Source organism: Oenanthe melanoleuca, chromosome Z, assembly GCF_029582105.1.
Source record: "Oenanthe melanoleuca isolate GR-GAL-2019-014 chromosome Z, OMel1.0, whole genome shotgun sequence".
NCBI lineage: Eukaryota > Metazoa > Chordata > Aves > Passeriformes > Muscicapidae > Oenanthe > Oenanthe melanoleuca.
The window spans coordinates 48,757,376-48,771,537 of NC_079362.1; the positions used below are offsets into that span (position 1 = coordinate 48,757,376).

Genomic DNA, 14,162 nt, shown 5'->3' on the forward strand with positions numbered 1-14,162 from the left:
ACTCGTGATATCTAAATTTTATGGGCAACCGTGAATTAATAATATGCTATTTTCCACAGGCCTGCGCAATATTATGACTATGTTGCAGTTTGACAGTGGCTAGAAGCCAGGAATCCAGAAAAATCATTCACTCATTTTCTTCTGGTATAGTCAAGCAGAAGAAAAATTAAAAGCCTCATGGAGTGAGATTAGGATTAGGAGAAAAACACATTAAGGGCAAAACAGGCTCAAAAACTTAAAGGTATAAAGAAATAAATTTATTAACAGAATTAAAAGAGGATAATGAGAACTAAAATAAACCTTTAGAACACCTTTCTCCCTGTCACCCCCAGCCCTTTTTTTCTTCCCACCAAAAGCACAGAGAGACAAAACACGGGTTTTTTAATCAGTTTGTCATTTCTAAATTCCTTCAGTTCACTTAAGGAGAGGAATCTCTTTTGTTATGTCATGGGATCCTTCCTATGGGACACAGTTCTCTGTGAATTTCTCCAATGTGGTTCAAATTTTCATGAGTAGCAGTCTCAGCCAAACTGATGTGAGTCCCTCCTGTGGGCAGAGCAGTCTTCCCACAACTGTTTGTGTGGGTCATTAGTTCATCGGGTGTAAACTTTTAAGGCTGAGTTGTTCTAGTGCAAAAGCAAGGATCCTTTTTCTCTCTCTGGAAGCAAGGGTTCTCTCTCCCTCTGTTCAAGTTTCCCACTAAATTATAGCTTTTCAGCATCCACACACTCCAGCATGAGCACCCTTTCTCATGGGATATGAATGGACCTCTACATACCCCCATGAACTTCATGAATTACAGGGAAACAGTTTGTTGTGTTCTATTCCTCACCACAGCTTGCAGAAGAACGTCAGCTCCAACGCCTGGAGCACCTCCTCCTTCCCTTCCTTCCTTTTCACTGACCTTAGCATCACCCTGCTGTTCTCCCCACATGTTTTCACCTTTTCCTTTTTTCTGACTAAGAAGAGAACAGGTGTCCACAGGTTCATTTATTCTCAAGTTCTATCAACTGTAAAGTTTTCATAGAGTTCTGCAGTGCTGAAAGGTTGATCCCATCTGGGTTCTGCATCGAGGAACTGTTTGTCACACCCCTGGTCCCCGCCAGCACCACGCGGTGTCGGCCGCAGCAGTGTTGGTTCCATTCAGCACCTCTCTTTATGTGGACCACTGAAAAGGAAAAGCTGCAGCCGCCGCTTCTGCCCCTCTCTTCACAGCAGGACTGGCTAGAAGTGGCTAACAGGCAAAGTTCACTGCAAACCATGCTGAGATGGCATCGCTGCTCCTGGCCCCAGTGGCTGCGCTGGGGCAGACCCCCAGCAGCTGTGCCAAGATGGCCCTCCGGCAGCTGCCTCTCCATGCCTCAAAAGAAGAAAGAGAGTCGCAAGCATTTTTTCCTTTCTTAAATATGTCATCACAGAGACATTACTAACTTCTCTAGTTGGGTTAGCAGCATGTCTGTTTTCAGAGCCAGCCCACGACTGATTCTGCCAAGCACAGAGGATACTTCTAGAAGCTTGCCATAGAAAAATCACTTCCGTGGCTGGCTTCTTCCCTCCTCATCAAAAAATCAAGCCATGCAAAACCAACACAGACTAACAAATGCTTGTGATTCCAGTGGTGGGGGCACACATGGTATTAACCTTCATATAGCACGTACTTGGCACAGCACCCTCAGAATAGTGTCTGAGAGGACCCTTAGGACTCCTGAGAGAGCTCACTGTAGCCTGAGATCACACAAGGGGCAACACTGAGCATTTATACAGAAAAGACAAAAGAGATCTCTGGAAGCAAAACTGATTTCTTTGAAGTCTTGTAGATCAGTCATGTCCATAGACAATAAAACTGGTACTTGCCCATTCCATGCTGATGGGTTTGACATAAATCTCTGTAACAGTAATTCACCTTTCACTTATAACTTCATCTAAAAAATAGCAGCTTCAATAGTGAGGCGGTGGCATTTGGTAATAATGCTTTCTAAAAGTTGGGTTTTAAACTTTTTACAGAGCTATTTCTAGAAGAACGAAGGAAAGCTGAAAAAGGAAAAGTTTATATATATAATCTTTGTTATATTTAGGATTCAAAGTCCAGTTTTAGTGCTTTCACTGCTTCGCTCTGAAATACTGTGGGTTTCTTTATTTCTCTTACTTTACTCATATTTTTAATTTATTATTAACAGCCAGTTTTTAAGCTTTGAGGAAGTTTGTCCAGAGAAACATAGCAGAAGTAAGAAAGAGATCACACTAAGTTCTCTTAGTCTAGAGATATTTATCACTAAGTCAGACAAAGGCAAATAACATAACCAAATAAAAACCAAAAATAAAGCTGCTTTCTCCTAATGTGAAATTAAAAAAATATATATATATTGTATTTATCATCATTCATTCTTTAAAACAGCAATTCAATATCTCTTTATGTTAATATTTAATATAAGTGGAAACTCTTGCCAATTTCCTCTACATCCCTGAAGATACTAGATATTGTGTGATTGAAAGAATTGTGTGGTCTAGAGCTGAAAATTAATGACAATTAAGTGAATATAAGTTTAGTTACCAGCAAGCAGGCAAACGTCTGTTTTGAACACAATCATTAAATTTTTGGGTTCTGCTCTAGAAAGGGCATTCTCGGATCCTAGTGATAAGTTACGTGGAACCAGTTGAAGCACCTTGAAAATTTCCACTATCATGGCTAGCATGGCACTTTCATGCCAGAAATCAGGACTCTGTGTGAACTACCATGAACTACTTTAGGCCATTTTGAGACTAGTCTGTATCAGTTTGATTAGTTTTGTTCTATTGCTCTGAGATAGATAATTGAAATTGTGCACTTTCATGTCTACCTATCTATATATTTAATACAGCACACTGTTTACAAAACTGGTTTGCAAATGAGTTCCAGACACTTCTTCGCTTCTCTCATTTTGTTTAATATACTTCTGAAAGAGCTCATTCAAAGTCATGAATCCCTGTACCATTTTCAGAGCTGTTTCTTAGCTAATTTTTACCTGTCACTTACTGTTTTCACTATTTGAGGTCATCTCAACCTGAACCTGTTTCACTCTATAAGCACAGAGCCAAGACCTTTTAAACTTGAGATCTTTGCTCTCATTGAAGTTCCTCTCTCAACATTACTCTTCTATCAACTATCAATGGCAACATGAGAAAAAATAATAATCATCATCATCGTCTTCTGACTTAATGACCTAAGTAATTTATCAGAGACTCAAAAACCTCAAAGTATCAGTTGAAGAAAAAGTGAAGACCTAAGTAAATCTTCTAGGAACTTTTAAATTCAAAATGTGTGGTATTTTTCATTGGTACATAAAATATCATATTTTAAATAAGCAATGTGGTCCTCCTCTCAATTGTGAATAAAAAGAAATATGACTGTATACATGCAGCAATCTTCTATATAGTCTTTATGTACAAACTAACAGTTTCAGTAGTTTGTTTTGTCTTTGGCTGGATTTCTCACAATTGATCTTCTATTCTTTCCTTTGAATGCCCCAAGCCCCCCAAAAGATGGTAGAATACGTAACAGGATGCATGAAAATTTAATGTATTGAAGTTCTATATTTAGTGACTACCAAGACTACTAACGTAGCAGTAAATGTCTAATCAAGTTCTTTCACTAAATTGATATACCATACAGTAACCAGAAACAAGTAATAAAATCCTTCCTAGTACAATAAACAGTCAATCCTTAGAAAATATTGGAGGTGGGGAGAGGTGTGTTCTGTGTTTATGCAAAGTTCGCTGTAATTTAATAAAGTCTGCTCTCAGTGTTTAAGTAATTTCTATCTATGGTCAGGATTCTTCATAATTCTAATAGTCTTTCCATGCCCTGTGTATTTCAGAAGATCAACTACCAAAAAAGTAAGGACAGAGACTCAAAAAGAGAAATAAAGTGCTTATTTTGGTTTCTATTAGTGAAAACATGACAATATGTATTTCAGTGCTCTCACTAAAGCCATTTAAATTTCAACATTGTAGAAATGTTGAGTGTAGAATAAATACGATTCATCTTGCATTAGCTGGGCTGTACTTCTGCTCCTTCTGCTTGCTGGAGATAAAGGATACAGCTTGTCCATGATTAGGTACAATTTCTCCACATTAATTTTTGCGGATTTTTAATTCAGCAAACATGAGAAAGAACTAACATGTAGCAAATACATCCAGTACAACTGCATGCAACTTTTAAAGCAGAAATTAAAACATAACAATTTCTCACTGCAACAAACAAACAAACAAATAAATACTAGAAATAATAAGCACTATAGAATTTAAATACTTTTGGGAGGTTTTATTCTTTTATTTTTCCAAGCAGCCCAAGAAAGGAAATGCATGCAATTACATACCACGAAGTTATCACTCATTATGAAATTACAATTAAAACTCATCATACTTAATTTAGCACTCACAGACATTTATTGCAATGGAGAATATAAGCAATATCTCACTTGCTAAGAGAAAAGGATTTGTTCAAGCAAAGACATGTTTTACTAAATACAAGATACAGCAGGCAGAAGAGAGGTCCCTAAACGCAACCTGGAAAGTTCTTACGTGCTAACTTCCTGAGGGAAGGAGGCGCCGCAACACTGACTATTCAACGCCAGACAAAGAAAGCAGAAAATGTATCCCACCTGGATATTACAACAAGCAACAAAGCAGTGCGGAAGTGTTAGAGCAGGCATGGGAACTGTGACTCTTGAAATATGACATAATGAATTTGCATTGCCTCATGACTTTTCCCATGTGAGTTTTTCAATAGATTAACTCAACACATCTGAAACTTGACCCAGGACACTTGAGTTTGACTTAACAGAAATATCCTCATCGGGGCAGACTGCTGACCACAACATAGATTACTTCAATAACAAGATTTAATGGGGTCTCTTCTGCTCATACTGACACTGCCTTAGCACTTATTAATGTATAAGGAAAAATAACCAGGCCTTCATGTAACAAGCATATACAACCTGAGACACCTGATTTTGCCACAGTGCATGCTTTAAACTACATAATAGGATAAATTATTTTTTAAAATAATCCACACAGAATGGTTCTTTGAAGTGTGGAGCTATTTTTAAGCACTTCCAATATGCAGAAACATCATAACTGATGATTAATATACGAGCATGCTAAAGAATAACTGATCTGTGCCTAAAACTAGGACAAAGTGAAAGATCCTGAAAGATAAGCAAAAACTATTAACCAGATAAAAATGGTTAACTATGACAAATTCCTTACACATGCTAGTTATCAGAAGTACAGACCCCAGAGGTTTTCAAAAAGACAAAAATTCAGTTTTCATGTCCCTCCAGAGCCAGGTATTGAAACTAAAAGACTCTCTTTAAGTTTTAAAGAGTAACTCCAGAGAATGTAAAGAGTCACCTACTCATAAGGCCAAAAATTTGTTAATTAGAGAATCTGAAAATGCACACTCACCTACTTTCTACCTGTTTTAATCTGCAATATTTCCATATTCCCTGCAAGTCTAATGCAAAACCCCAGGTGTCCATCTTTAACGCAGTGAGCCAGTGCATCTGCTCAAATGCATAATGCTGTTTTCTGCCACAGTGAATTTCATCACAGTGAAAGCAAAACAGCTTTTTATGAAAACAAAATGCTTTGAAAATATATTGAAATAAAAGGAACATGCTACTTTTGCTTTGAGAGAGCTGAGAATATTTTAAATGTCTATTGTGTTTTGATGTCTCTTTTAATATGCTGCCTTCATTAATGAATAAAAATTTCATACTTTTTTCCCCATACCTTCCTTTTTTCCCAGAAAAACATGTTCAAACTTTGACTCATGAAATGTCTCTGTAAATCTTCCCTGAAAATCAAAAAGGAGAATGAAAAGTTCCTACACTTGATAAATCAGTCAGTTTTCTGGATATGAATTTTGTACATTTTCTATTCCACAGAGAGCAAGTGATGGATTTCACTGATTGACAGATATAGCTTACTCAAACAGAATGAAGTAAGATATAAATGAATTGATATAAACTTATTTTACAAAGATTATACAGCTGTTTCTAGGGGAGAAAACGCACATAACAACACACTCTAAATTCTGTATTTCTAATTATTTAGTACATAGGCCTAAACAGAGGATGTTACAAGTCTCTTATAGTCCATGTTTATGCAGGTCCTTATAAAGCAAAGGAGTAAGAGAGGCATCACGTATCCAATTTTGTTGCAAATTTTAAGTAGCTGCAGAACATCTGGTCACTGAGTTTGGAAGTATACACCTTTTCTCAGGTTTAGACAAAATCTGTGACAACTCGAGGCACCTTTTAGCAGTTTAAACACAATTTTTCATAACAATCAGAATAATTTTAGAATATAAAACAAATCCAAAAATTGGCTTTTGAACTTCTCAACAATTTTTAAAAGCAGGTCACAGATATGACTATAAAAACTTTAAATATTTATTGACTGAGAAAATAGGTGAGGCCTCCACTACTTTATCTTTTGATAACCTTCTTCCTGTAAATGTTTTCTGTAGCATGTTGTATAGAGCTTTAGAAAACTAAAATGGCTGTTTCAGATTGAACCATGCTCCTTTTCTGCACATCCAAGAACAGGAGAAAACTTCATGATATCCAAGAAAATGAATATGATAGTCCCAAAAAATGTTTATTCCTTTGCGAAATCTTTCCTATTATTGAAAGAAATTAAGCTTGTGCTGTATTTTACTACAACCACACAAACATATGGTAAGTGCTGTTACTGTTAGTTGGGCAATAGTTATCTGGAACATGCTTTGCAGGGACATGTATATTTCTAGTCTTTTTCTAGAATAATTCCTTTCTTTTTTGTTTGTTTAGAAGTACATCCTGACTACTAATTATGGAGTAAGAACTGATACTTCTCCTCAGCTCAGAAATCAAGACAATTCCTTCATACTCCTTTTAGGAATATATTGTCAGGGTTTAACCCTAGTTGGCAACTAAGCAGCAAGCAGCCACTTGCTCTCTCCTCTCTACTCCCCAGTGAGATTGGGAAGATGAACCAGAAAAATGGCAAAACATGTGTGGTTCAGGTAAGAACATTTAATAATTGAAGAAAAGTAAAATATAATGAAACTAATAATACTAATGATAATAATAACAACAATAATAACAATGGTTATGAAAAGGAGAGAGAAAGAGAAATACAAAACCCAAAAGAAACAAGTGATGCACAAGACAGTTTCTCACCCACCACTCACTGATGCTAAACCTGTCCCCAAACTGTGATCAGCCCTTGTTCCAGGTAACTCTCCCAGTTAATGTATCATGGGCATCACATTCTATGGTGTTAATAGCCCTTTGGCCCACTCAGGTCACCAATCCTGGCCATGCTCCCTCACAGCTTCTTGTGCACTTCCTCAACTGCTATGGGACACTAAAAAGTCCTATTGAGATTATGTTCATACTAAATCCAAAACACAGCACTGCATTAGCTACTAGAAAGAATTCTGCTCCAGCTGAAATCCGGACAGATAAAAAACAATGAAAGAATACAGATTTATTTGCAAAGAACACTACATGCAATTATTTTCAGCTAAAGCAATTAACACCTAAAGGAATTACGAGCAGTAATCTAGAAAACCCTTGGCTGTGCTTTGCGAAGATAAATGTCTTAGAAATCAGAGGCAACCAGCAAGTCCACCCACATACCTAACAGCTACGTAATCATACAGGTACAAAGAAAGAACTGTGTCAATTCAAGGAGGAGTGGTTGAAAGAGGAAGGTTTTTGCCTTTTCACAACTTCTCAGTGTATCAGTAAGGAAAAATATTAAATTACTCCTACCCATTGATTTGCTGCAGCATGTAGCTTGGTCAGGCAAAACCAGGGAAGATACCTGGCTAAGGTAGGGAATCATCGTCTCACTCCTCCTACAACTGAGAGACTCAGTTTCTAAGTTGCACTTGAGGGCTGTAAACATTTCAGCACTGCTAAAGATAGTAAATCTCTGTCCTCCAGCAAGCTGGCATACAGCAGACCAAAGTAACGCTTAGTTCAGGTTTAACACCTGAGGAGGAAAGGACCAAGAAACTACACCTCTCCATGGTTGGGGCAGAGTAACAGGGGAAACAATTGTAAAGCTGTTTGGTTTAGTTATTGCTTAGTTCTTAATTCCCACCCTATGACAAGCTATTCCATCACAATTCCCTTCCTGTTTCTACAGATTCTCCTCTTTCTCTTTTTCTTCCCTCCAAAATATGAAAGATATACCTACTGTCATCTCACAAGTTACATCTTGTGAGAAACATTAAGTATTACACACAACATAGATGACAAGAGATCTCTGGTATAAGGCAATTTACTTCTCTAGTTGAATGCACTGCAGTTTGAATGGAAAGTTTATTCAAAATTGGCTCTTCATTGATTTAAAGTGCTACTGATTTGTAACATGAATTTCCAGAAAGCAGACTTTTGTACCACTGTGCTCCCCCAACTTAAATTTATTTTTCATGTTTGGATAGTGAGATTAGCAGCAAAGCCATTTCTAAGAATTGGTGCAGTAGGCTATAACTGTTTTTTCTGATTTATCATTATAAAATGTATGAAATATGTTTAAATTATGTAAAAGACAATTCTTAGGGAAATAAAATTTTCTTACATTGCTACCTTTAAAAACACTATCTTAATTCTATTCTAAAATCATGCTATTGTAGCACCTCATAGGACATGAAATCCGTGTGCCTTAAGAGATCTTATATTTATTAAATAGTATCATTTTTATTACTAGTGATTACTAGCGATTTTGACTTCATGCCAAAGTTCCGAATTAGCACACTGTAACAGAACTAGAAGATAGCAAATTTTCAATAACACTGTGATAAAGAACAAATGCAAAATGTATCCATTAATATTTATAATCTCTTTTTAAGGGACTGGATATATTTGATGGCTTGAAAAAACAATCTAACTTTTTATTTTCTTATCGCAAATATGAAATTCAAAAGCTTCTTAAAGGAAGAAGTTCTTTATGGATGGTTTTGGAAAAAAGCTCAGCAGCAACTGTAAGGAATAACAGCATAACAGAAATTGAGTAAGCATGTGAATGGAATATAAACCATATGTAAAGGGGCTTATGATCTCTAAAGTGCTAAATGCTACTGTTTCAAAGATCAGGGCTCCTACAGGCTTTAGATAGTACATTTTTACTACCTGCATAAAGAATCAGGGAATGAGCAACTCTGGAAAAAAAACCCAAAATAAACAACCTGAAGACAAAAATGTGCCATGATAAAATACAGATTATATCACATGATGCCATTGAAAAACATGAAAAAGACATATTGAAATGGAGGAACCAAAATTCAATATTGAAAGCATTCATCTTTAAAAAGCTATAAAAACATGGACAGTCAACATTCGGATGTTGCAGTTATCCTATATACTCAGAAAATGACTAAGAACTTGTATGCTCCATGATCCAGCTATGAATGTCAGCATTATGGGATACAAGTCATGGTAACTTGGTTCTGCAAGACTGCTGGCTCTGTGGCATGAGGTTTTCTGCTGCCCTTGTGTCATTTTGGCTGAAGTACTTATTTGTGCTATAATACCAACAGTATAAGAAATTTATAGACATTTAAATGAGTAACTTTTCCATTATGCCTTCCCCCCAGGACATAGCAATGAAGCCTTTCTTAGAGAACATCTAAACTTTATTCTTCAATATATGGAATTTTTAATGATAGTGCTCATCCAAGCTTTTACACATTATAGAGGAAATATGATTGTGGCAAAGGTCTTTTAGCATCTTTTTCACATCAACACAGCTTTTTAGTATTTTGAGCTTCCAGGGTGGCATGTCTGCTATGCTCATCATAAAGATGCCTGGAAACTAAGAAATGGATCATTCTTGAGGTCCAAATATGAAAAGGTTATTCCTAGCTGATGTGAATCATTAGAAAAAAAATACTCCTTCAAAATAACTTTCAAAGAAAAACTGTGGTAATGCTCACAGAACAATGTTACAATATATACTTTGTATAGCATTTTTAATGTAAATTCTTCTTGATAATTGGCAATGTTTTCAGTAACAGCAACATTGATATATGCTTTGTGTTTTACTCATAGTTATGTTTTCTCCTTATTTGAAATTATTTTTTCCTGCTACTTCTCCTTCTATTCTTTGGGGTTACTTTACAAATATAAACAATTAACAACTACGTAAAAGTGGTAAGAGCGTACAAAAAATGCAATTCCATGGACTACACTGCAGTAATTGAGTGTGAAACAAAGTTTTGTGACCATTACTAAAATGCTGGTGCATTGCAGGAAGTGCAGTTTGCTTCAAATTGAATGCTTAATTTCAAAAATAGAATGATCAGCAAATCTTATTTTTTTACTATGTCAAAAGTATGTCATAGAATCAGAGAATATTCTGAGTTGGAAGAGACCTTTCAGGATCATTCAGTCCTGCTCCTTGCCCTGTGCAGGATACCCCAAGAGAAACTCCATGAGCCTGAGCATATTTTCCAAACACTTTTTGAGCTCTGTCAGCTATATCCTAAACCTCCCCACCTTGATACAATTTCCTTGGTTACTGTCACTGAACAAGTAAGTCATAAATCAGCAGCCTCAGATTTACAAAATGCTTTTAAGCTTTTCGTCTTCATCTGCTAATTGAAACTACATGACACGGTAATTCTCTTGGGGAATTATGAAGTCTGAAGAACAAAAATTGTAACAAAAATTATAATAAAAATTATATAATTTTCAATAAATTAGATTGCACAGATTCTTGAAGCTTAAAAATTATTCTGCAGATAATAATAATCTCTGCAGATTGCACATTCAATTCCATGGCAAAACCAAGAGCATATAAGGATGTTAAAAGAAAAAAAAAAATCAAATATTTTAGCATTAGCATGCAGATAATAAAAAAATAGAAAGTTGGTTTAGAACCATTCTGTAACAACTCTTGTAAAGCTTTATTACACATCTCATTCTATTTCCTGGCTGGCTGTGAAGGACTACCAGGTTTTCATTTGTATTCCAGCTGTATCTGGTATTGATTTACACCATTAAGGGTAGTTTTGTCTTCTAGACAAAAGACAATGCAATGCAATGCAATTCTTACAAATTATTCTCTTAATTCCCAACACAGCTATTATTCAACCAAATTATACTTATTGTCATGGAGGTTTTGAAGATATCTTAGAGCTGCACAGACAGCTCTAACACACAGAACTGCATACCCCTCCAGTGACAGTCTCTACCGTAATTGTCCTTGACAAATCTAAAGCGGTATTATGTCAGAGTAATAACGTGAATGTGACTGCTGCTTGGCATCAGTTTACTTCACTGCATGTATCAGTTTCAAAGTATGACATTTTTTGGATTGCTTAAGCACTAAGACAGAAACTTTGAATAGACCCTGTCCTCAGTGGGTCAAGTGATTATAGGGAAGCAGCAACAGGCAACAGAAACAGAACTGTAGAGCAGCCTAGTCAGGGCTGAACTTACCTTTTGTGAGATTCTCCTGCAGACTAGCAGGAGATTTCTCTTTTCTTCATTGAGTTTTTTACTGAAAGTTTTACATTTAAATGTTATACACAGAAGGTTCTCCTTTTTTACCAGTGAATTTTAGGGATTGTAAGAATTTTATGAATCTGGGAAAACTTTACTGTGCAAAACTGAAGCTGCTGAAATCAGCAATTTCCATTTATTAGAATAATAACGACAATTTACACATAGATGGATATATACAAATCAGTGATTGAATTACATTATCTGATTATCTTCAAGTTTCTACTCAGTCTGAAGATACAAATAGCATAATTATATCAGCTTTCAAGAGAGTGAGAGAAATGTAAAAAGAAAGAAAAAAAGAAATTTCATTTATTAGTAAGTTTCAGTAACTTTACTATCGTCGTTAAATCAAAAACCCAGTACTGAATTAAACAAAATGTAGTGAATATGTGCCATCTATGGTACAATTTTCAGTCCTTTTTCTTTCCTTTTTAAGTCATCAGCTTGAGATATTTCATTTATAATATAAATCTAACTAATTTCTCTCTTACAGTACTATTAAATGCTGATTTTTAATTTCACTCTGCATGTACAGACAATATCTCCTATAATGCTACTCTTGCTCTATAGAAGCAATGCCCGCTATATCCTTCAGTCCCAAATGAGCATGAATACAGGTTCTTAGAGCACAAAAATTTCCACCAATTCATCAAAAAAGCTAAAGAAATGAGCATTTTAAAAAAAATTATATTTGCTTTTGTTAAGGATGATACTTCACATAAAGCAAATTTCCAAAAAGATTTCACTCTTGCCCCACCATATCTCAAGGACTACCACTACAGCTTTTGGAGTATGGCAGCAAAGGATGGTATGACATGGAGTAGTAGACATACTCTGTTGAAAACAATGCAGTTTTTGAGAACTAAGCCAAAGAAATTTCTCAAAATGGTGACTGAAGGCTGAACTTGGCATCATTAACTCTACATAAACTTTTTGCTACAGACTACCTTGAGAAGGAGGAGGAAGCGAATGAGGCCATCTACAAGGCAGCATGAAGCAGCCTCAGAAGTCACAGGTCATGGTTCTTTTGGAGGCACTTTAACTACCTCAACATCTGCTGCAGAACCAGCTCAGTGAAACACAAACAGCCCAGGAGGTTTCCAGAAAGCACAGATGACACAGGTAGTGGAGGACCCCACAGGGAATGGTGTGCTGCTCAACTGATACTAACAAACAGGGATGGCCTTTCTGGAGGTGTGGCCATGAGAGTGTGGAATTCAGTCCTGGATGAGGAGAAAGCAGGGCAGCAAGTGAGTTTACAACCCCAGACTTCGGGAGAGCTAACTTTAGCTTCTACAGGAATCTTCTTGGAAGAATTCTATAGGAACAGACCCTGCAGGGTAAAGTGGTCCAAGAGAGTTGGTTGATATATAAGGATCACTTCCTCCAGGCTCAAGAACAATGCTTCCAAAATGTGCAAAAGGGGAAAAAAGACCTGATGGATAAATAAAGAACTTCTCTCATTACTCAACGGTAAGCAAGAAATACACAGGAGCTGGAAGCAGAGCCATGTCACTTGGATAGAATTTAGAGAGGTTGTCAGAGTAGAAATGAGATGAGAAGAACAAAGGCCCATGTGGAATTAAATGGATGTCAAGGACAACAAAAGTGGATTCTTCAAATACATCAACCTCAAAAGGAAAACAAAGGATAAAGTGGGCCCACTGCTAAATGCTGGGCCTGTTAAATGAACTGTGTGGAGCAATTCTCTGCTATGTGCTCTAGGGTGACCCTGCTTGAGCAGGGAGGTTGGATCAAATGGCCCATTGGGTCCCTTCCAACCCGACATATCCTATGTTTCTGTGCTTCTCTAACTCCAAAGCACATATTACTTTTCACATTGTTACACATGTTAATGCCTAAAATCAGTCGAATTCCACCTAAAAATGAAATTACAACTGTAATTTTACCTCTTCCTCAGAAAAACCCATTTTAAGTGTAGCATAAGTAGAGATGGGTGACAGCAGATTCTGCTTTTGTATTCTGGGATGATCAACAGGCTATACCTATGTCCTCCTCCATAGGGATGTCTATTGGGTAAGACTTGAATAATCAGCTCTACTGAGGGCTTCTTGAGAAAATTCAGAAAGCAAGCTTGTGTGAGTCATCATACTTTTAACAATATATAGTCATCTCAAAATTTAATGCATTTATTGTTGGCTCTATTATTCATAATCTAGGTATTCACATGTCCTTCTGCAGACAGAGTATATATCACTGCAAATCCAATAAGAACTGGCATTTCTGCTGCTCAGTAAACAACACTATTTTGCACCTGGCCATTCGAGTACTGAATGTGACTACACTTCTAAGTCCTGCCATGAGAGTTCATTGGTTGCAACCAGGCATACAGTGTTATCACACTGTTTGTAAATCCATTATCATGGCAGTTCTCACTGAACCCAACCAGATGTACACTGTTACTTGGCTCTCTCCACTTCTGTTACTTAATCTCTAAGCCTAGCAGCTCCCAATCCCTCTGATATCAGAGGAACAGACATAATGCAAGGGAGTTTATTTTCTGCCAAATTTAACACAACAGAAGAATCTGCACTACTCTTAATGCAACACGTGCTCTGCACACTGAGATCTCAACAGCTGCATGTTTTCTTGGGAACT

General features: G+C 36.6%; 1 protein-coding gene across 5 annotated transcripts in view; it reads right to left on the minus strand.

Moving 5' to 3' along the window:
* The window catches only part of KDM4C (lysine demethylase 4C), a 253,994-nt gene that overhangs the window by 41,313 nt on the left and 198,519 nt on the right, over positions 1–14,162 (minus strand). The window contains exon 18 of one of the 5 annotated variants that reach the window (XM_056513739.1): positions 327–1,360. The exons of the other annotated variants lie outside the window; for them this stretch is intronic. Within the exon in view, the coding sequence (XP_056369714.1) occupies positions 1,235–1,360 (126 nt within the window). The 3' untranslated portion in view covers positions 327–1,234. Of the gene's footprint in view, positions 1–326; positions 1,361–14,162 lie in introns of those variants that run through there. 5 annotated transcript variants of the gene reach the window in all.